This window comes from Verruconis gallopava (assembly GCF_000836295.1).
Source record: "Verruconis gallopava strain CBS 43764 unplaced genomic scaffold supercont1.57, whole genome shotgun sequence".
Classification (NCBI taxonomy): Eukaryota; Fungi; Ascomycota; class Dothideomycetes; order Venturiales; family Sympoventuriaceae; genus Verruconis; species Verruconis gallopava.
Window position 1 is genome coordinate 72,658 of NW_015622193.1, and position 21,215 is coordinate 93,872.

Below are 21,215 nucleotides of genomic sequence, written 5' to 3' on the forward strand. Positions count from 1 at the left end.
TGAAACGTCGAGATCGACGAGCAACGGTGTGGATAGCTACTCGTTTAGGAGCACTTACTTGGACGAGCATCTTGATATCAAACGCAGAATGCGCATATCCGCAGACACGAAGCGTTGGTACTCGAGCTCGCTGTGCACGTTACAACACCCGGAAAAGGAAAAAAAAAAGATTTTATTTATCGTAGGGCCTTGATACCCCTGCGGTTTGGTCGATATGCACGTAGCGTGGTGCCTAGTTCAAATCTTTCTAGCTCTCGACAAAAGCATACGCTACGTTGGTTATGTTTCGTTGGAAACGGCTCAACAGCAGGTAACAAGTTCTTTCTCTTGCCTTACCTCGACGCCCCACGTGTCTGAAATAGGGCGCAGTCTTCGCTCCGCAGAGAACGTTGGGCCACGTAGAGTACACGTCGTGGTCTACGAGGTGGGAACCTGGCTGTGGTAATGTGTTACCAAGCAACGCTGGGGCCTGGGGACGCAGCACGGGAGCTGCAACGTGCCTTCAAAGAAACAAGCTGCCTGCTTGTGGAGCCAGGTCCAGATCGATCGGTAGCGAACGGGTGAGAACAAAAGACTGCCAGAGCCGAGATCTGCGAACGGAACTGTCCTGACGAGATCAAGCTAGAGGAATTCAAGACTCTTAAGGCGACCTGGTCTTTGTCAAGTTCACAAGAGCAGGGTGAGATTAGAATCATTCATGGCGTCGAAACAGGATGTAGCGGCTACGAGGCAGGTTGTAAAGCTTTTCAAATATTGCATAGTTTGGCTTGGTGTGTGCGAATTGACTAGCCAATCCACAGTCAAGTGTTCAGGCGACAAAACGAGAGGTTTTTTTTTTTCTCTTCATTCGTCCTGTGTGGTCACTGCCTAAGCCATGTCGGCTTACAAATGTGCTAAGAAAGGATCGTACGTATGTACCTTGAAGACGACGTGGACGATCGAGGAGCTCCCATGAAGCGCGCTGGAAGTATGGAGAGAGGCAATCACTTCACCAGCTCACTCAGGATCCCAAGCAGCTTCAACAAGATTAGAAAAGCAATGAGTCGCAAAGGATACACGGTTCAGCAAGGTCAAGAAAGTTTTGGGAGTGTCATCTCTGTCGGATGCTTCATTCAAAGAAGAAAAGAAGAAAGAAAAAAAAATTTTTTTTGTTGACTTGGGACCTGGAGGGGGTTGGCGAATGCACGAATACACAGCTCAAGAATACATTGAAGATGTCGCCCTGTTCTTGAACTCCGTCAGGGAACAGGCATTATACCATTCTGCGCGAACCTCAACAAGTTTGCGATCTCGTCGTCGCCCACGAGTGTATGATGTGTAGAGCCATGATTGGTGGAGCCAGTCCACGACGGTGCGTAAGAGGCCTAGGTTTTTCAGCAGAAAATGATTGAAGCTGGATATTTTCTGCGGTATCAAGAGCAGGGATAGCCGATGTACCGTGAAAGTCGAATGAGGTGCTCAATCTTCTGTGCAGGCAGGTGGCCGCCAATTGACGGCAAATATCGTGTGATGATGGCTGCATTGGTTCTGGTCGATGATTTGAAACCCACATTGGGCGCCTTTGTTGATCTTCTACGCCGGAGACGACTCTTGCTGCTCCAAGCTTCACGGAGGATAGTACGTCGACAAATTTGACAGACAGATGGTTGGTTGGTACATCTTCACAAGTAGAGGTACATATGATGAGCATACACGAACATATCTACATAATGTACACTCTCACGACATGGGCTGCCGGCTATCAGGAGCACCATGACAAAACCTCATGGCTCCAAGCAGCCGGGAGCATCTATCACTTCTGTATCACAAATAGACGGAGCGGAGGACGTGCTCAGAGGCGAGGCGAAAACATTAGAAATCGGCGTGCATATCGAAAGGCCCAGTTGACGACAAGGATATACTACTTCAAGACGAGCCTGGTCGGCAGTCGTCTGGCGCAGAAAGCACACATGAAAGCTCAACGAAGTTCCTGCGTAATGCTGAAAAGCCGCGTTGCACCGTGACCAAGGTGACAGGGTGGCAAAGCGGGCGCCCAAGAGGCCGCAGAGTCTCCAGAAAAGTGGTCTTTTGTTCCCGGATGGAGAGCGCCTGCTTGCTGCAGTCGCCCTAGGATGACGAATACGGTATGAGGGCCGGAGGGAACTGTGGAGTACCAATACTTCTAGGGAGGGGGGGGCGAGGAGGGCATGACTGCCCATTCTCGTGCCGTTCCTAGTCCGACTTGAACGACCACTGGTTAGCCTGGGGCGTGAAAGGTCAGTGCATCTGTTTCGAAGCCTGCGGGACGAGACGTTTCCCTCTCCAAGTATTGGCAAAGATTGATTCCCGTCCTCTCGGAGCGTGCTCGTGGATGGCTCGGTGCCAGAGCAAAGCCTGCCCTGGTTCGCCGTGGATTGCAAACCGGCCTGACAGATTCTAGCAGCCCCCAGCTTTGCTTAAAGGTGACGGGCGAAGCACCAAGTCTCGACGTTTCGGCCCGGGCGAGCTTCGTCGAACGATCAGTGCACTGAGACATGCCGTAGAGCCACAAAATCAATTTTTGTAGCGCCAAGCCCATCTGAGCGGGTGTTTATGCTTCGCGGTCGACATGGCGCAGCAGACGTCAACAATCGATTTCCCCCCGCGGGAACTGTGGAAATGAAAAATTCCCTGCTTGACTCGCGGGAGGGGCGAAAAAAAAGTGTGCTACTGTACGGTAGTGGTAGTGGCTCCGTCTCGCACCTTTGCTATCACGAGGACTCTCTTATTACACGCGGTGGCGCTCTATTTGGCCCGATCGGGGCCAAAAGCAGGTAAGCGCCCAGGAGGCCTATTGATTCAAAATAAAAGAAAGGGCGAGAGAAAAATAAAAACAAAACAAAAAGAAGAGGAGGAAGGAGGAGAGAAGAAAGAAGAATGAAAGAAAAGAGGGAACAGGAATTTTGCGTTCCAAAAGAACAAGTCGCCAATGAACCTTGCGCCCCCAGATCGAGTGTGCACGGACGAAGATCGGGAAAGCGATTGCGGCACAAGAAAAAAAAAAGCCCCATGCCAAATGCTCCAAACACGTCCTCCCTCTGCTCCCGTCGTCGTGACGGACGGGGTGAAGGGGAGGGGCGGCGTGCTTCGTGGAGCTGCTCCAGCTGGACAAACGCGGCCAACTTGTGGAAGATTTTCAAAAAAAAAAAAAAAATGCATTCAAAATACAGCGCGTGGCCTTGGACGGCCTTGGACGGCCTTTTGAGCAAATCACGTCACATGCTATTTTCGTACCGTACAAAGTATCTTGAAAGGGCTCTGCCCGTTAGCCGCAAGCACGTCGAGTCCTTTGGCACGCTCTTAGAGACTCCGATTGGCTCGCGGGGGCGTATTGGCCGCTTGGAGGCTTTCATGCGAAGGGGGCAGGCGACTGGGGAAGAACGCAGCTGAGGGCCGGGGCGTCGTGAAAAGGGCATAAGATTCAATTCGTTATCGTCGCTAATGGTACAAATATCAATGCTCTGCCGTCAGCCATCGTCAAGGACCCAAACAAAACTCAAATCATCTAATCGTCAGTGTTGATTTGCTAAACCGTTGCGAAATACCAAACACGCTCCCGCCTGCCCGGTGTCTCTTGTAGCTCGTTGCGGGAAGAAGTGTACTTGCTATAACACAAAAATTTTTTATTTTTCATGCATATGAATCACGAAGATCGCTAAAACGCTCGCAGAATGCCGACCCTTGATGATCCAAGTGGTCCGGCTCGCCGCCTATCAAAATCAAAAACGAGGTTTCAAGTTTTATCAGATCAAAATAAAAACAAGTACAAACGTGACCAAATGCGTGATGGAGTGTGCCGCTGCTCTATGGGATATCGGTGCCTCGTGATCGGAAGGATGTGGTGGATGCAAGATTATGTCGTACAGAACAGATATCCGCCAGAGTATGTCGAAGTCGCGCGACAGCTTCATGCGTGAAGGCAGTGCAGCGTTGAGCCAACAGCTAGGGGGCAGATGGCGGAGGGGGGAGCGCGGTTGGTGGAGCAGGATGAAGTGAGGGAGCATCGGAACTATTCTGAGAGTCAGAACGTCTGCGTTTGCGAGGAGGCGTAGGCGGCGGAAGTCGCTCGTCGGCTGTGGGCCTTACTGCTGGTGAGCCGTTCCATTCAACGGATGACGCTGGTGTATTTGGAATGTCCGTCACGTAGCTCGGGCTCGTGTCCTGCACCGACGGACGCTTCTGCTCACCCTCAGAGACCGACGCGAGCTGCGACGGCGGATCTCTGCGGGCATTGGCACGCCTGCGACTCCCAGAACTTGTACTCCTCGCGCGGGTCGCACGCACGGGTTGCGATGCGTGCGGCTGCTCGCCTGCGCTGTCGCCCGGTGGTGTAGGTGCGGGCGCCAAGTTCGGATTTGATCTCACGCCGGGAGGCGAGCGGCGCTGCGTGGTGGCCGAGGTCGTGTGCGGTTGAAAGACCGGCACGTTCGCGCGCGATGCCATTTCTTCCCGGCCCATCTCCCAATGAATGCCCTCGATTGCTCGCCACGGTAGGCCCATTTCTTTGGCGACCATTTCCCACATCTGCTGTTTGAATCTAAGAAAGCAATTCGTGTCAGTTGGACGTTGTAAAAAAAAAAAAAAAAAAACTAAAAGGAGACCACCACGCCTAAACGCCGTACACTTGTTACGGGCGCAGCTGCAGCAGAAGAAGAAGCACGTACCGGTTGTAGAGCCTAGCCAACTTGTTTTTCTTCTCCTCGTCCCAGTCCTGTCGCTTTTCGCTGTAGTTCTGATATCGCAAGCGACAGCTGATCGCGCTTCGTCCGGGCAGACGCTTCGCGATGTCATCCCACTTCATGCCCGTCCTTCGCAGCTCGATCGCAAGCTGGTCCTCTTCCGGTGTCCACTTGCCCTTCTTCTCCGGTGGCCCGGTCGATTCCCCAGCAGAAGAAGGGGCGTTGCGCTTTGCAGGCACGCTGACCGAGTGGATTTCGATCGGTCCAGAGACAGGCGGCGCCGTCAAAGGCGGCAGGCTGCCGTGGTAGCCCGGATGAGGAGACGGAACATGGTGAGGAGTCGGAAGTGAGCCATGATAGTACGGTTGCACCGGTTGACTGTACGGGGGGTGCTCTTGGGGGTACGGAAGCCGCTGATGGATCGGCGGCAGCGGGTGAAGAAGCGGAGGTGCAGTTTGCAGAGACGAGACTGGTGGCAGCTGTGTTGGGGGACCAACGGGACCTCCGGACAAAGGCGTCGACGCCGGAAGCGATCTTGGACCGCTGTAGCTCACCGGCGCCAAAGCGTAAGGGCGCGGCGAGCTGGCCGTGTCCGCGCCTCGCTGTCGGTGGCCCGGAGGCTCCGAGTCTTGCGACTCGAGAAGCCGTGAGATATCCACGACGCTGGTTGATGGGCTGAGCTGTTACAGTCCAGCCCGGACTTCGTGACGAGGAGTGAGCCGTGATGTGGGTGGGAGACCTGTGCCTCCGTTCCACCGATGCTCTTTTATGCTCGACCAGCAAGTCAGGCCTGGACTGCCTGATGATCTGCGCGTCGTGACAATCATCCAAGGCGATGATTCTGCTGCGACGGACAAATGCTCCAGAGGTGCAGAACTCTGTTCACACCGAAGTGCTCGTGAGGTCAGCAGTGAAAGAGGTCGGGTGACAGGGTCAGAAGTGACGGCTGCGTAGGCAACGTTCAACAACAGCAGTGCCAAAAGTTTGTTTCAGAGCACTGCAGCATCAAAAGAAAAGGGATGACGAGGCTGGTAGTTCTGCAAGGCCGGAGACGTGGAAGAGAACGCGTATGTAAGAATGTCGTGACTTGGGGTTGCGCAACAGCGCAGATGCAGGATGATAAGCTTAAGGAGCCGCAAGGTACAAGACACAGGCGAACCCCCTATCAACAAGAATGGGTTGATGACGATGTGGGGAATCTGCAGAGAATAGTATCAAAAAAGCCACAATGATCAAGAGTGATTGCGTCGGTGATCGGAGGCTAATTTGGGAGAGATGAGAACGTGCTCTGGTCAGTATATGGGTGGCTATCTAAACGGACAAGGTGATATGCCCAAGGTATCTGGCCAAAGAAGTGCCGAATCTGACGTTCTGCTTCCTTAATGGTCGCATTCGATGGAGCTTCACGATCAGCCCAACGGCGAAAAAGACCAGGGTCGAAACATAGTGCACCCAATGGCATGCGTCAGCACACCTGGAGTCCTAGCCACTGTGTTGGGATCGATGAAGAGTAGAAAAGAAAAGAACACCTCAGCGTGCGGGAATCGTGAGGCAGGATTTTTGTTTTGCGTGATACTTTGGATGACCAGCGCACAGCCCAGGGTGTGGATGCGCCACCTTCTGCAGATGCAAAGGCAGGGTTAGACCCCAGCATACACATCATAATTGAACGGGAGTCCAGCCTGTCAAGGATTTGAGTTGCGAAATCGAGGCCCTTGACTTTCCCAGTACGTCGGACAGGCGCCCACAGGCCGGCGTGCCGCTGCCAGATAATTGTCGACCAGAAAGTGCTGATGTCAGTCAGTGCCAGCTGCTGAGAACTCCCCTAGGATTCCATTTCCGCAGAAGCATCCTCCAGTACAGCCATGCGAGGTACCCATACGATCTGTCGGGGAAACTAGATGCTTCCTTTTTCTTTTTTTTTTTTTCTTTTTTTTTTCCTTTTTTTCCCCTCTCCGCCTCCCACCACCTAGGCGGTGTATTCAACCCAGGGTGTCCTCCAGTATAAGGCTGTGCCGGATCGATGCATGATGTGCTGGCGAACGATGATCTGCCGGCAGCGGCGGAGTATCTTTGTCCTCGGCAAATGACAGCAGCGCAACTTAACCCGTCCTGGACGGCATTGGTGTGCCTGGAGAGCGAGAGAAGTACAGCAGCTGTCCGCATCGCCCGTCGGTTTACCTGGCGTCGAAAGAATGGTGGTACAGGAACAAGGCAGGTATGCGGGGCTACACCATTCCGCCATACGAGGAAGAGTAGGCCTTGCGGTGTGTGGCATAGCAGGCTCCACTTGCTCCGGTCGGCTTGGATCGGCCTCGCGCGCGTTCGCGCCACAGTCGAGAGCGGTTTGCGAGATTCAAAAATGTAATGGCTCGTTCTCTGCACACACGGGGCAAGGTCAGGGTTGCAATCGGGAGGCGGCCAGTCAAGAGATCGTTTCCGGATGGCGGCTGGGGTTCACAGAAGGCGAGCAGAACCATGGGCCACTCGACAGCGCTGGACTCACGACGGAGCGCGCTGAGTGCGTCAAAGCAAAATTCACCGGGGCCAGGCCATGTCCGGCTCCGGTAGCCACAAACCTGTCTGGATCCGTCGAGTTGTGTCCGTCCGTCAAGCGCGCCGGGTGGTTGGCAGACATGCAAATGTTATGCATCAGAGCAATCGGGAGCCACATTAGCAAAGGCGGGACGCACGGATCCATCGTTCTGACATCGATTTCTTGCCGAAGCCTTCCTTTGCCTTCCTCAGTCGCGGCGGGTGCGATGCGAGATGGCGGCGGAGATGCGACGCGCACCCCGCACCCGCCGATTGCCATCTCCAGGCGAGACATCGCGTCCGGCGAGAGGGCGGGCGGCGGTCGATCTGCTCACGACGGGGGCCCACGGGCGGGCGAGCCCACGGAGGGCGGTCGTCGACAGAGCCGCAGACCGCCGCTGGCTGAAGGAACGAGTCTTTGCTGGCATTTTCCGCTGGAAGCGAACACGGCATCCCTGGAGCATGGCTCGAATCGGCTTGCTGAGGATGGCGGTGAGCGCTGCGACCCGGGATCTGTTCGCAATGTCGAGACGTCAAGCCGCAAGCGCGCCTTCGTGGCATCTGAAAACCACGAACATCCAGGTTCCCAGCTGGCCGGGTCCTGCTGGCGCATGTAAGATGACGAGTGATAGTTTTGATCGGGGATCTGTCGATGCATCTCGAGACAAGGGGCCCGCTCCAACGAGTTCGTGTCCAGCTCTAGCCTGCAGTAGCTTCAGCAGGTGAAAAAGCAAAGGACGGCCCCGTGGGCCACCGAGGAGGAGGCAGGAGAGGCGGCCAAGCGCGATGCCGTCGATGCGACGATGGTCTGGATCCGGCACAGTGGCATCGTGCTTCGGCTCGTCACGGATCCGCGCTTCTTTTTGGTCTTCTGCTTTTCCTCTTCTTCTTTTTTTTTTTCTTGGGCCTCTCTTCGTTTGTTGGTCTCGTCCCGCCGATCTCGTCCTCCGTCAGCTTTCTCGCCGGCGGCCGCCAGCCACAGAGCAGCACGTGACATCGCCGCCCGCCCTCGTCGCGCCCTCGTCGTCGTCGGCGCGTCGCTGGCGGATCGCACACGGCCGCCTCCGTGGCAGAGCCAGGACGCATCGCCGCCGACACTGCTTGCCCAGGGGATTCGTCTCTCCGCGCGCCGTCGTCGCAGGCGGGCATGGCTGGCTCGGGCGTGGTCTGCCCAGCGCCCAGCACGCGCGGCGGATTTGCTTTTGAGCCGTCGCAGCATTTCTTCTTCCGTCGCGCGATCGTGGTGTCCCCTCCACCGTCCTTGCACTAGCCCGTCGACGCCGCCCTCGACCTCCCCGTCTGCCCACGCCCCCGATTGCCTTTCGTCTCGCCAGCCGAGAAGATCGAACAGCATCAATGGCGACCCCACACCCGCTCGGCTCCGTGGCCGACGTGCCGCTCTTGATCAGGTCTGCGAACGCGCAGTCCGAACGGCGTGTCAATCCGTCCTGGACGATTGCGCACTTCAAGTCCCGCCTGGAGCCCATCACCGGCATCCCGTCCGCCGCGCAGAAGCTGACCTTGCGCACGGCGTCGCACGATGCGATCGCCATCGAGGCCGCAAGCGAGGAGCAGACGCAGCTCGCTGCCTTTGGGCTGCAACCGTATGCGGAGCTCTCAGTAAGTCTGCGCAAAAGGGCCACCTCGCCGCCACCCATTATTTCCTCCTATCGCGTCGTGCGCCACGCATCTGGGTCGCCCGATGCGCTGGGTTCTCGCAGCCTCTTGTTTCGAGTTTCGTTTTGGCTTTTTGCTGCTGGAGACAGGTCGCCCACGCTCGGAGATGGGTGCCGGCGATCGACTTTGCCGAAGACCATCTGCCGTTCATGCTCAACGACTGCAAACCTCTCCGTCAAAGCATTCCATCACGAGACTTCTAGAGCCTTTCTCGAAACAGAGACCAGCGCTTTACGCCTCGGCTTTTCTGCCGTCGCAAGACCATTCATGCCTTGCCACTGGGCTGGCGCGTCGATCGCATCGCCTCCAAAACACACTCACACAGACACACACACACTCACTCACTCACTCACTCACTCACTCACCCACTCACCCACTCACTCGCACGCTCACTCTCACTCTCACTCTCACTCTCTCTTTCTCTCACGCCCCCTCCCCTTTGCGCTGAAGGGGGAAGCCCCACGTGATCGACACATCCGTCGACGACGCGGTCACATGTGTGCTTCCAGCCTCGTCTTTCCATCAAGCTTCACTCTTCTCCCTTGACCCAGCCTCGTCATGACGTAAACGGCGGTGCGCCATCGCTAATGCCGTGGCTTTAGGTCGTGGACACGCGTCCTCCAGGCGCGCGCATCGACTTCAACGATGTCTCGTCCGTGGAAAAATATGTCATGCCGGAAGCGGAGTACGAGGCCCGCAAGGACAGCGTGCTCGCGTGGAAGAAGGCCCAAAAGCTAGGACGGTTTGATCCAAACGCGCCGACGCTGGAACAGCAGAAGATCCACGCCTTGGAGAGAGAAGTTGAGGAACGCGGTAGGTCATGCGCGTCGGTGTGGACGATCAATTCGTACGACTTCATCTTGGTCTCGGTACGCTATCGGGCCAAGTGACTCCCTGCAGTTGACCTCTCCATCGACGACCCAGGTTCAAGGCCGCTCTCTTGCCCACATGTTCCGCTGACATACGTCTCCAAGGAATAACCCTCAATGCACGCTGCCAGCTCCTCCCAAGCAGCGACTCTCGCCGTGGCACCGTATCCTACGTCGGCGCTGTCCCCGAGATCCCTGGCGGTCTTGGCCCATGGGTCGGCATCACGCTTGACGAGCCCACTGGAAAGAATGACGGCAGCATCGTCGACAAAGCCACCGGTGAGACCAAGCGCTACTTCGAATGCAAACCCAAGCACGGCGTGTTTGTGCGACCGGAGCGAGTTGAGGTGGGCGACTTTCCAAATCTGGATGACGACCTGATGGGAAGTGATATGGAGGAGCTATAAGCGGATGGTAACGTGACACCAGACCCCGACACAGATCCGTCGACGATGAATGGTGGGGGGTTTTCCCGGGGGCGAGTCTCTGACGGCAAGAACGGGGCAGATGTAGCGGTGAGGATGTCGGCATCACGATCGACGTCGCTCAAGTCAGTTCGATCGAATGCGACGACTTCACTTCACGATCGGGGGCAAGACAGCCTGCGCCCAGCCTTGTCGTCGTGGCCGAAGGAACGAGCTCGGACGAAACAAAGTGTCATCAGGTCTGAGAAGAGTAGATGCAAAAGTACAGAACAAATCAACAAAACTTTCAGGAACCACGTGCTGAGAAGATCATCCTCAAGACGATGCATTCAGCGAAACAATTTTCGCAAATCTCTACGCTATTAACAATTGAGCCACCCCCCCCGAAGAGGAGCGAGGAACAAAACCAGCCCCCATTTGAAAGTCGTAAAATCACATCGACGCGACGCGCATAATGCTCTTCAGTCAAACTGCTCATATGCCCTCTGCTCATTCGCTGACCACAATCTCCATACCTTGAGCAAAGAACAGCCTCGCCGGTACGTTAGCCACATTTTGAATTTCGTAGAGGTTCCCTGCGCGTGAACTCGTCAGCAGGCGTCCAAACCGTGAACGTGCAGGAAGGGGGGAGGGAAAGGAAAGGGAAAAAAAAATTTTCTCTCTCGAAGCGGTAAGAAGAAGAATTAAAAAAAAAAAAAGGAAGGCTGGCCCGTGAAGAAACGTTCCGGAGATGAGATGTCGTCGCCATCACCTGGTTGCACAACAAGGGGCTGGTTGCATCGCGGTGGGGAGGATGATTGCGATTCCGATGCAATGACTGTGCGACGGACAGCTTCTTCGCGCGTCCGGAAGCCAGGTTGGCAAAGGAACGAAGCTGCACTTGCGGCTGCTGCAGATAATACTCCGATGGTGAGCCTGTGTGTCGCCACAACGTTGATGTTCCCCCCATGGCACACACATGGCCGTGCGTCCAGATTCTGACCCGCAGAGGAAGCCGGCATGTCGTGGCATGTATCCAAACAAGGCTACCCAGCAAACAATCTCCAGCCTTATCTGTGCGGTTGTGACACAGTTCAAACAGGGATGATCGGAGCAAAATGGATCGACATCTCGCTTCAAAAAAAATGAACAAAAAAAATAAAGGGCTGGAAACCCTTGTCCCCACACTGTTTGGATCCTCAGATTCTTTCTTCCAGCCTTGGAGGAGCGCTTGGACGACCGTTCAATTGCCAGCGGTCGTACCAGAATCGTGTGGCTCGGGGAAAGAGGAAGCGGATGAACGTGTTTCTTCACCGCTTCTCTGTCGTTCTGCGACCGTCCTTTTGGAAGCCTCGTCGTCGTATGGATGTTGCGTGCCGCGAGGCTAGGTGGTACGGAATGGATCGCGGTGCACAAGCCATTGCGACAAGTGGATCCCAGAAGACAGAGTTTACGGATCTCGACCTCAGCTGACGAACAGAAGTTTTTTTTTGCCTCTGGTCATAAGAGAAAAAAAGGTGTGCGAGGCACGTGAACACTGTCAATCGAACGATTGCCCGATTGCCGATGCTCTCTCTTCAAGCTTCGTAAGGTCAAGACAATGTGCCATCGTGCATCCGTAGGGAAAATGGACGATCCAAAGTGCTGCGCGCAAAACCAGAGCTGGAGAAGGGAAATGAAAGTGTAGGAGGGCAAAGCGCATCCAAGGACCTCCGAAAAACTAACACGGAACGAAACGAAAGGACTGAGAGATTCAAACTTACCTCTTGGTACATGAAAACTCCCCCCTTTACTGACCATGAATTCCGTCCTTCCGCTGATGCGCACAAAAACTTTTCCTGTATGCACAAAGGCGTGCAAGCTGGTCTTTCCCGAATTCCTCGGCTTCTTATAACCTCCCACAGGAAAATCCATAAGTCCGGATCCAAAGTAGGGCATCGAGAGTAGCTTTGCGAAGCCGAATTTCGCAGAATGAACAGGGAGTAGAGGGACCGAGTTGGGACCCCATGCCAGCTCTGTATTGGACATGTCAGTAAGGGGTGAGTCAAGAGCGGTGATGCGGTTCGCAGACAGAGTCTGTAAGCTAGCAAAGTTGGACAGGAGCAAAGCACATACCGGTCTCGAAATACTCATCCGTTGCAGTTCCCCGGAGCGGGTCATAGTCGTTGACTTCGCCATGGATCATCTCCCCACTCGCTTCCCACTCCTCCATCTCCACGCTGTCACTTTCCCCGTCGTCTTCCATAATTGTCTCGTCCACTCCCGACCTTGCTCTCGATGCCGCTCTCCTAGAAGGAGCTTTGCTCGACGCCCGTTTTGAGGCTCGACTCCTCGATCTAGAAGTTACCTGTCTTTCCACAGTCTCCGCAGTCTGTACAGCAAGGAGCGTGCCATCCCGCCCGTATTGCGCGCGTTCATTCGCGAAATGGTTCAACGGTTTGATGACCTGTCTACCGCTTCTCGTGCGACCGACCAAGGCTTCAGCACTGGGGGTCGGATCGCGTAAGCGCGACATGTTTCGCGAGGAAGCCCACATTGACTCATCCCAGCGCGAGCCTGTCCCAGTTTTAGGAGGTATCTCCGGTTTCTTAAAGGAAGAAACGTTGGGGTCGCGTTCTTTTGGAGTGCCGGTCTTTGTAGTTTTCTTGCGAGAGTGCTTTGCGCGCTTCGCTGCACGCTGTTCAGCTTCACTAGCCTTCCCAGTCTCAGTAGTAGCAGGGACATCTTGCTCAGTGTCTTCATGAACCTCCATTTTTCTCTTCGCAGGTCTCCCACGCTTCTTCACTGTTCGATCAATAGGTGGAAGCTCAGTTCTTGTCTCATCTAATTCAGTTGTCTCAATGGGTTCATCGGCAGCAGGCTGCGTATCATCTGGCGTGGGAAGTTGTCGACCTCGTGCTGTGTTTTTGTTTCTGCCCCTGCTTACAGTCTGCTGCGTTGGCGAGTCCACATAAGAAGTCTCCACAACAGACTCGTCTGCTGAAATATTCCGTTTCGAGGTGGTCTGTAGTTTGGAGGATAGTAATTGGGCCTTGCCTCCTCGCCTTTGCAAGCTTTTGGTCGTCGCAGTGGACTTCACAGCCTGAGGAGATTCCCGTGCTGGTGCCTTGCCCTTTTGCTTCGAACTAGAAGCAGACACAGCATCCTCCACGTCTTCTCCTCCCACTGCCTCTGCTGAGTAGAGCTGTGACGCCTCTCTTTGCCTTTCCATTGATACTTTCGTACTCTTTCTTCTCGTCGGGGATGAGATCTGGTGAATTTCTGAAGCATCGTCCAGCACAAGCAAAGGATCATAGTCGCCTTGTTCCAGAAGTTCCATCGACTCCTCATTGCGTAATGGTAATTCTGGCTCCGTGGTGTCGCGTTCTCCCTCCTCGTCAGTAGCTTCCAATGCATATATGTCTGTCTTCGCTAGGTTTTCGCTCCTGGCCGCTTGATTCAATGTTCTCGCATCTTCAGCAGCGCTAAAATCCAAACGCCGCGTGACAGTTGGCCTTGGGAGCAATGGCTCAAGGTTGCCATCCACCCGTTTCGGTTTCACACTAGACTGTCTTCGCGGCGATGAGCCGATGTTTGTCTTATGTGGTGATCTGCCCATGGGTGGAGGAAACGTCGTCTTTGAACTTTTAAGCATCGACCGGCGCGTGGAGAGTACTTCTGTTGGATCAGGCGCGCTCCCGCCTTCAATGTCGGTATTAGCCTGTTACTCCCTGAGTCCAACTGAGCCCACGTAGTACGTACTGTGTGCGATCTCCATATCTTCCGATGTTAGGCTTTTGTTTCCATTTCGCTGCTGTCGTTTCTCCGGAGAGGAGGCGACCTTCTCCGGAGATGAGAATATGCCATCGAGATCTTCGATACCGTGCTCGTCGCGCGCTCCTTGCGGCAAAGTGATACCAGTTTTTCTGCATGTTATCCCCAGTCAGCAATTGCATTGAAACAGCTGGAGCCATCTGAGAGGTCAGTTTACTTACCGTCCCTGAACACCGGCTTCATAGTAGTTCTCAGGACGCTCGGCGTTGTCGCGCTTTCTGCGCCCTACAGGTCCGGGCATCGTATAGTCAGTCGGTCCAGGATGTTGCGCTTATAGCTGGCTTTGGAACGTGAGAACGCAAACTGAGATGGCGTGAAGCAATTCGCGTGTTTGGATGACGAAAGAGCGTGGTGTTTACGCGAAGCATGGCACGTGACTTTGATCCCGCTTGAAAGGACCGTCCCCGACTCCCAGGCTCCCTTGTTTGGGATTTGTTCCCCGATAAAAGCACAACGAAAACAATGATTAGTTTCATTTTCTGAAAGAAAAGCATCATTTGTGTTCATATATCCACCGAAGGCTGGAAAATGCTTCTTTGAAAGCCACGTCGCTCAGTTTGGCCGTACAATTCCAACCCTTCCACAGTGTCTCGCGAAGATCCAGTTTGCTCGCCACGATTCTCACTGATAGAAGATGCGCTGATATGTGCATTTGGTGGCCACCTATGTTCGTGGATATCTGTTCCCCGTACTATAGCCGATGATGTGTTGTCGAATGTCGTGAACTTGGCCTCACTGCGCAAATAATTTGCTGCCTTCTGACACCGGCCAGCAAGGATTATAATGCACCTCCCTTTATTCTTGGTCTCCTCAATCAGTACCGGCTTTAGAAACTTCCACCATGGCTTAACCTGAGTACAGAGACAATAAAAGGGAACCTTCGTTCAAACAAGGATAAGTTTCCATGGGGTACCTAGGAAAATTGCACTGCCAGCACATTTCATACTCTGCTTATAGACATATTTATAGAGATAGACGGCATACGCGCAGCGAGGCAGGAGCCTTACTTATACTTAAGGCAGGACATACTAGCATTACCTCTCTTTATTAGCATTCTTTGTTCACAGCAAGAAAATGACGCGGGTCTAAGACTTCCGAAAACGAAGTTCCGAGCCTCAGGGGCCCAGGAAAGCCAGCAACAAATGCAACAACGGCGACTCGCTGAAAGCAACAATACTACGGCCCTCAGCTGGACAGTGGGCTGGACGAACGTCAGCAAGCATGAGCAGTACATGTTCCGCGCGAACCCTAGCGCTCCCATACCTCCCGAACCAGGAGTGCTTATCGCGCTTACTTGAGCGACTAGCTAATGACCTAGGCGTCAAAGTAAGCATCCGATAAGCATCGCTTCAGCGTCGGATTCCTAGCGGAGCCGGACCCGGCCATACAGGTGACACAAGATTCGCGCACTCTGGGGGCTGAACCGCAACCGCAGCGAGGTGATTAAGCTGAGGCTGCGTATGGTCACGTATGATGGCTACAGCAGCTACACAACCATCCCGCAAGACGCCACAAACTGAGTCACCAAATGAGGAGCAACCACGATCACAACTTCACTATCCTGAATAAGCAGACGAGGTCGAGCTCAACGACTGAATATGCGACGGCCACGCGTTCAGGACGACACGGACAAGGATCTGGTCGATGAGAGCGGCTGGACAAGTGGCACGTTCGTGCTTGGGGGCTTAGGAGATTGCAGGGCTGCTGAGGAGCTGACCAACACAGAGATTCTGCCGAAAGCTGAAAAAAGAAGGGCGCGAAAGGCCGAAGTGACGTCGAAGAACGAGGTCCGGGGGCCTTCCTCATCTCTGTCATTTAACAACCGCTGATGACGAATGAAAAAGATGACAGTTAAAGACATAGAATTAGGGTCTGGTACGGCATCAGTATGAGCATCAGTATGGTGGCGGCGTTCCTAGACGACATAAAGTGGCAACGATACCATCTCATTTAAACCAGATTGTATATCGAGTGCAAATGCAAGTCAATTCTTCCTCTTTTGTTCGACCGTAACCCTCCCTTTCCAATCTCAGCCCCTTCTCCAAAATCTTGATCGCCGGTTCTTCTCTGCTGCCCCTTCTCCATTATAGGAGCGGTTGAAAAGGGGAAAGAAAGGCATGCCCGCCAGATCACCAAGCGCGTGCTGTTCCCCAGTAATCCTAGCTGTCAGCTGTGCAATCACCAAATGCATGCCTACTCTGGTTCTTCATGAGTATCTTTGTTCGACGTTTTTGAGAGGGTAGAATAAAACACAGACTTTTCTGTTATATTTAGGAGCAGCGTGGGAGACTTTCATGGCATTGCCACCAAGGGGGAATTTTCTGTTGGTGTACGAAGGCATAATTAAACCTGTTGAACTTGCGAATCGCCTCTCAACCTCGCTGACGAACTTCCTATTCGGTGAACTAAACTGAATCATTATGGTCATCATAAGAGAGACACATACCTCGACAACCTGTCCTGATTTGTTAGAAGAGTTTGAAGCTGCGGTCAACGTCTGCGAGCTTAACCTTGGTCGCGTTGCACTTCTGCGCTATCAAGAAGCTTGTCATAATCAGGTCCCTCAAGTATGGCAGCCCACCTCCTGCCTGATTTAGTGTCAACAGCGTGAGTGCAATCGGAGGACAGGTCCATCTTTTCCTCTTGCCCGCGGGTTCTGACATCTTGCTGATCTCTACTTGCTGGTCCTCCATCGTATTAGCGATGACGACTCAGTCCAAAAAAAGCCAAAGGGCAAGGCCATGCGTGTCTTTGGAGGTTGTCCCCTTGACACATAACGCGCCGTAATTGCCTGCTATGATAACTATGGGCGCCATATCATCCTCCAGCGCGCGGCACACGCAGCTGAAGCACTCGTTTTCGGCATGAGCATCGCGTCAATGAACAGCAAAACCTAGGTACAATATCAGCCTAGCCTTCCTATTTCCTTTCTGGGAACTTGGATCGATCCGCAGGCGTAACTTGGTGCTGCATCCACTACCATCATTCATGAACCGTAAATTTCAGATATATGACTTCCGTTGATTTGCAGATTGGGGAATACTCGTCATTTCATAACTTTGTTGCAGCAGAAAACTCTTATCGCGCAGTGGCTCTTATTCTTGAGAGAAGAATACAGCGGTTCTTGTTTCCCGTAGAAAAGCAGCTTCTTGTGGCTAGTCTTGTCCAGCCCAGTCTTTGTTTGTTGATCTTTCAGGGTAGACTTTTCCTTATCAGTAAGCTATGTGGGAGGAAGTATAGCATATTAAGGGACAAGGTTGCTGCCATTATGGGACTCAATCACACTTAGTTTGCCAGTCTCGTTTGTCTAGCAGATATATTATAAAGACCCTAAGTAGTGCTTAAAGAAAGCGAAATAAGGTCGTGTCACCGGATTCTCCCATGACACATGATAGGCATAATTCTGTTGTCTTAAAGGATCTAAGGTTGGACACGTGACACACGTCTCGGCGTTCCTCCATGACGCATGACAGGCACCATGCTGTTGCCTCAATATAACCAACACCGTCAAGGTTAGCTCACGTAGAACTCCAGGTTTGATCAGGAAGAGTGCAAAGGGGATGAATAGATGTTCATTCTCCCCAGATCTGTCCTCTCTTCTTCTCCCTTTTGTGCAACGTCTTGCTTTATTTCAAGCACTTATACCTAGTATACATGTTACTGAATTGAGCACCTTTCACAACCGGATACTTCACAGTTACAATGCTGTCCTCCCGTGTTCAAGTAAGTTAGTTCCCCGACACTGATTCTGAGTCAGCGCCTGGCAGGCTCGGTCTAAGTTAGCTTACGGTGATGAAGGCGATTGTGAAGCAAAGGGAAGAGAACAAGTAAAGGCATAAAAGCGAGCGTGAATAGCATATGTGTAAAGCTGAGGAGGGAACAAGCCTTGAGCCTGAAAATGAAGCAGATTTCAGACTTATCTATTTTTAGTCGCCCAAAAGTTGAAGTTCTCGACTTCACGCCAGTTGGGACCACAGGCTGCAGATTTTAATCATAGCGATTACAACGATCAGTTCTAAAACATTTAATCAAAAGCTAAGTATATATGTAGATCTATATAATAAAAAGAGATTTGCTCTCGCTGTAGAGTAGGATCAGCGAATCACAATCCTAAAAGTGTGTGGCCAGGATTCAGGGTCCACCCAAGGCACTCGCCCAGTCTATCACGTGGAAAAATGAATTCATAATTATACCAGCTGAGTCGTTGAACTCGAATATGTTAAGTTATATTTTATAGGTTAATCAGCTTTAACTTTGTTGATATCCTAGTAAATAACTCTTAAATATATTTTGTTAATTGAAGTCTTAAGTTATGACTACTCTGGACCTTATCTAATCTGTGGCTGTGCATCGTTTCACATTTAATTAATCGTCTCTTAGACCGGATCAAGAATGCCAGCGTGATTCCTTCAAGTAGCTGAGCCTTTAATAACATAGGTGCTGAAACGATCGCCAGCCGAAAATACAACAGCTTTCTTACTGGAGGTACTTCTATTAGGTATGCGCTTAGCCCGGACACGTGTGTTGACTTCTGGCTTGATCAGCAGATTTTTCATACCCCGCAGCGTCAGCCTTCAGCCTGATTAACATCTTCCGCGCGGGTTCCAGGCTCAAGCAGATTGCAACAGAACTCTAATAGAACTTTACTACTCTGCACTTAAAGTGTTTCTACCTCAGTAGAGCCTTCATATTATAATGCGACTCCTAAACACATCATCGCTCAGCAGCTTTGAGCTGGTTTCCTTCCCTGATGACAGCACTCCTTCATATGCCATTCTCTCGCATACCTGGATTGAGGGCCAAGAAGTCACATACAGCGATCTAATGACCGGTACTGGCAGAGACAAATCTGGCGTCGCGAAGATCCGCTTCTGTGTAAACAGAGCGGCACATGATGGTATTCCTTACTGCTGGGTAGATACCTGCTGTATTAATAGGTCCGACAGCGCAGAGCTTCAGACAGAGATTAACTTAATGTTTCGATATTACCAACGCGCGAAGAAGTGCTACGTATATCTATCAGATGTCCAAGTACCGGAGGAGGTTACTGACGCCCAGGATTTCCGTATAACATGGGAGACCAGCTTTCGACAAAGCCGATGGTTCACACGAGGCTGGACGCTGCAGGAGCTATTAGCGCCTTCTGTCGTGGAGTTCTTCTCTGAAGATGGTAAACTACTAGGGACTAAGATATCATTAGAGCAAGATATTCATAAAATCACTAAGCTTCCCATCGAAGTCCTTAGAGGACAACGAAAGTTCTCTACTTTCAGTATAGAAGAACGACTGCAGTGGGCTGCTCGACGCATAACTACACTGAAGGAGGATAAAGTATATTGTCTTTTGGGGATATTTGGAGTGTTCCTGCCCCTTTTATATGGAGAAGGCGAAGCGCACGCGACTGACCGGCTGAGACACGAGATAGCGAGACGGCAGGAAAGACGAGGCCTAGAGCATCTGCAGGACTTAACAGGTATAGGCTTAAGCGTAGTGTTCCACCTCACGGCGCCAGGAGCTAACCATATATAGTTGCCTTGCCACTACCCTTTCCACGAAATGAACAATTCGTCGGACGAGAAGAAGAACTCAGGATTCTTGAACATTTCCTCCTCCCGAATAGCCACCAACGTTTGACTGTATATGGACTGGGCGGGTGTGGGAAATCCGCACTTGTACTTGAGTTTGCATACCGCACACTCGCCCGACATCCTGGATACCTTATCTTCTGGGTGCCTGCTATTAGCAAAGAAACCTTTGAGCTTGCATATCTCAAAATCGGAACACTGCTTAATGTGCCGGGCTTGGGTGACGATAATGCAGATATCAAGCGGCTGGTTAAAGAGACGTTAAGCTTAAATAAGCGAAATTGGCTGATGATTGTGGATAATGCGGATGATACTGAGATACTGATGAGCGGTAAAACTCGACTACTGGATTACATTCCGTATGATAGTGGCAAGATCATCTTCACATCGCGAAGCAGGAAAGCGGCTACTGTTTTAGCCCCGGCAAAAACCCTGGAGTTGCAGGATATGGGCGGGCTGGAAGCACGGCAGCTGTTTGAGCGGCGCATCTCGAAACGGGCATTGCTCACCGATGGAAGAGCTGTGGATGAGCTGCTTGAGAAACTTGCTTATCATGCACTTGCTATTGTGCAGGCTGCGGCTTTCATAAATAGTAATGAGACCTCGGTCACAGCATACATCTCATTGATGCGAGATACGGAGATAGGCGCTTTTGGCGAGAGTTTTGAAGACCCAGGTAGATACCGCGAAATGGACAGCACGATTGCTAAAACATGGTATATCTCATTTAATCAGATTCAAAAGGAAGACCCACTTGCTGCGGAGTACCTCTCTTTTATATCATGTATAGATCGAAGTAATATCCCAAAGTCACTATTACCTGTAATAGGGTCTCCACTGCAGCAATTGAAAGCGATCGGGACGCTGAAAGGATATGTATTTATTACAGAGCGGCAACAGGCTCTACCTGGGCTAGGCGGTGAGGTGTGTTTTGATATGCACCGGTTGGTCCATATGATGTCAGCGAAATGGCTGGAGGACCATGATGAAAAGAAGGGTTGGGTAGTTAAAGCCGTGGAGAGGCTTAAGGAGGTTTTGCCGTACGGGGGGCACAAGGAGAAGGAGACCTGGTCGATGTACCTTCCGCACGCAATCCACTTGGCCACTTTAGAGACAACAGTGGATGATGCGGCAAGAGCGTCGCTTTTTGAGCGGATCGGATGTTGCCAATCGACGCTGGGGCAGTACTGGGAGGCAGGAGCGATGCATCGGCAAGCGCTGGTGTTAAGAGAAAGAAGTATGGGCAATGAGGATGTTTTGACGCTGAAGAGCAAGAACAACTTCGCGGTAGCACTAGGCAATCAAGGCAAGTACGCAGAGGCGGAATCAATGCACAGACAGACACTGGCAACCAGTGAGAAGGTGCTTGGTGTTGACCATCCAGACACGCTGACGACCATGAACAACTTGGCGGGAGTGCTGGACAGCCAAGGCAAGTACGCGGAGGCGGAATCGATGTACAGACAGACACTGGCGACGCATGAGAAGGTGCTTGGTGTTGACCATCCAGACACGCTGACGACCATGGGCAGCTTGGCGGGAGTACTGGGGCGCCAAGGCAAATACGCGGAGGCGGAATCGATGCACAGGCAGACGCTGGCAACCAGTGAGAAGGTGCTTGGTGTTGACCATCCA

At 52.5% G+C, this 21,215-nt stretch overlaps 6 protein-coding genes across 9 annotated transcripts; 2 read left to right on the top strand and 4 right to left on the bottom strand.

The window, feature by feature from the left end:
• Positions 1–3,429: 3,429 nt before the first annotated feature.
• PV09_09206 lies at positions 3,430–6,635 on the bottom strand. 2 transcript variants are annotated; one of them, XM_016363222.1, is made up of 3 exons: positions 4,683–6,635; positions 4,105–4,555; positions 3,430–4,027 (listed from the first exon to the last, which is right to left on the bottom strand). In XM_016363222.1, exons 1-3 carry the CDS (start codon positions 4,817–4,819, stop codon positions 3,926–3,928), a joined length of 690 nt encoding a protein of 229 aa, XP_016208980.1. In that variant the 5' UTR covers positions 4,820–6,635; the 3' UTR covers positions 3,430–3,925. The 2 variants fall into 2 exon arrangements, with proteins under 2 accessions (XP_016208980.1, XP_016208979.1); XM_016363221.1 differs by having other exon boundaries at positions 3,430–4,555.
• On the bottom strand, positions 6,627–7,609 carry PV09_09207 (uncharacterized protein). The gene has a single exon (XM_016363223.1). It carries the CDS (start codon positions 7,525–7,527, stop codon positions 7,123–7,125), a length of 405 nt encoding a protein of 134 aa, XP_016208981.1. The 5' UTR covers positions 7,528–7,609; the 3' UTR covers positions 6,627–7,122.
• A 514-nt stretch (positions 7,610–8,123) lies between these two features.
• Positions 8,124–10,683, top strand: PV09_09208 (uncharacterized protein). Its single transcript, XM_016363224.1, has 3 exons — positions 8,124–8,852; positions 9,512–9,722; positions 9,884–10,683. Exons 1-3 carry the CDS (start codon positions 8,589–8,591, stop codon positions 10,183–10,185), a joined length of 777 nt encoding a protein of 258 aa, XP_016208982.1. The 5' UTR covers positions 8,124–8,588; the 3' UTR covers positions 10,186–10,683.
• PV09_09209 lies at positions 10,496–14,309 on the bottom strand. 2 transcript variants are annotated; one of them, XM_016363226.1, is made up of 5 exons: positions 14,157–14,309; positions 13,924–14,087; positions 12,298–13,863; positions 11,946–12,197; positions 10,496–10,778 (listed from the first exon to the last, which is right to left on the bottom strand). In XM_016363226.1, exons 1-5 carry the CDS (start codon positions 14,234–14,236, stop codon positions 10,693–10,695), a joined length of 2,148 nt encoding a protein of 715 aa, XP_016208984.1. In that variant the 5' UTR covers positions 14,237–14,309; the 3' UTR covers positions 10,496–10,692. The 2 variants fall into 2 exon arrangements, with proteins under 2 accessions (XP_016208984.1, XP_016208983.1); XM_016363225.1 differs by having other exon boundaries at positions 10,496–12,197.
• Positions 14,310–15,887: 1,578 nt separating this feature from the next.
• Positions 15,888–18,070, bottom strand: PV09_09210. Of its 2 annotated transcripts, XM_016363228.1 has the most exons (3): positions 16,506–18,070; positions 16,253–16,450; positions 15,888–16,193 (listed from the first exon to the last, which is right to left on the bottom strand). In XM_016363228.1, the coding sequence occupies exons 1-3, from the start codon at positions 16,686–16,688 to the stop codon at positions 16,155–16,157; spliced, it is 420 nt and encodes a 139-aa protein (XP_016208986.1). In that variant the 5' UTR covers positions 16,689–18,070; the 3' UTR covers positions 15,888–16,154. The 2 variants fall into 2 exon arrangements, with proteins under 2 accessions (XP_016208986.1, XP_016208985.1); XM_016363227.1 differs by having other exon boundaries at positions 15,888–16,450.
• Positions 18,071–18,403: 333 nt separating this feature from the next.
• Positions 18,404–21,194, top strand: PV09_09211 (uncharacterized protein; the record flags this gene model as incomplete). The annotated part of the gene is made up of 3 exons (XM_016363229.1): positions 18,404–18,480; positions 18,540–19,468; positions 19,525–21,194. Coding segments are annotated over exons 2-3 (2,448 nt in total), but the record flags the coding sequence as incomplete, so codon positions are not given.
• Between the last annotated feature and the right edge of the window lie 21 nt (positions 21,195–21,215).

Bases quoted from the DNA above. Each gene is read 5' to 3' on its own strand.
- PV09_09207 (XM_016363223.1), bottom strand. From the start codon at position 7,527: ATGTCTCGCCTGGAGATGGCAATCGGCGGGTGCGGGGTGCGCGTCGCA.
- PV09_09206 (XM_016363221.1), bottom strand. From the start codon at position 4,819: ATGAAGTGGGATGACATCGCGAAGCGTCTGCCCGGACGAAGCGCGATC. The intron at 4,556-4,682 runs GTACGTGCTTCT...TTGCTTTCTTAG, and splicing joins TTGGCTAGGCTCTACAACCG to ATTCAAACAGCAGATGTGGG.
- PV09_09209 (XM_016363225.1), bottom strand. From the start codon at position 14,236: ATGCCCGGACCTGTAGGGCGCAGAAAGCGCGACAACGCCGAGCGTCCT. The intron at 14,088-14,156 runs GTAAGTAAACTG...GATAACATGCAG, and splicing joins GAAGCCGGTGTTCAGGGACG to AAAAACTGGTATCACTTTGC. The intron at 12,198-12,297 runs GTATGTGCTTTG...TGTCCAATACAG, and splicing joins GGATGAGTATTTCGAGACCG to AGCTGGCATGGGGTCCCAAC.
- PV09_09208 (XM_016363224.1), top strand. From the start codon at position 8,589: ATGGCGACCCCACACCCGCTCGGCTCCGTGGCCGACGTGCCGCTCTTG. The intron at 8,853-9,511 runs GTAAGTCTGCGC...CCGTGGCTTTAG, and splicing joins AACCGTATGCGGAGCTCTCA to GTCGTGGACACGCGTCCTCC. The intron at 9,723-9,883 runs GTAGGTCATGCG...TACGTCTCCAAG, and splicing joins GAGAGAAGTTGAGGAACGCG to GAATAACCCTCAATGCACGC.
- PV09_09210 (XM_016363227.1), bottom strand. From the start codon at position 16,688: ATGGAGGACCAGCAAGTAGAGATCAGCAAGATGTCAGAACCCGCGGGC. The intron at 16,451-16,505 runs GTTAAGCTCGCA...AAATCAGGACAG, and splicing joins AGAAGTGCAACGCGACCAAG to GTTGTCGAGGTATGTGTCTC.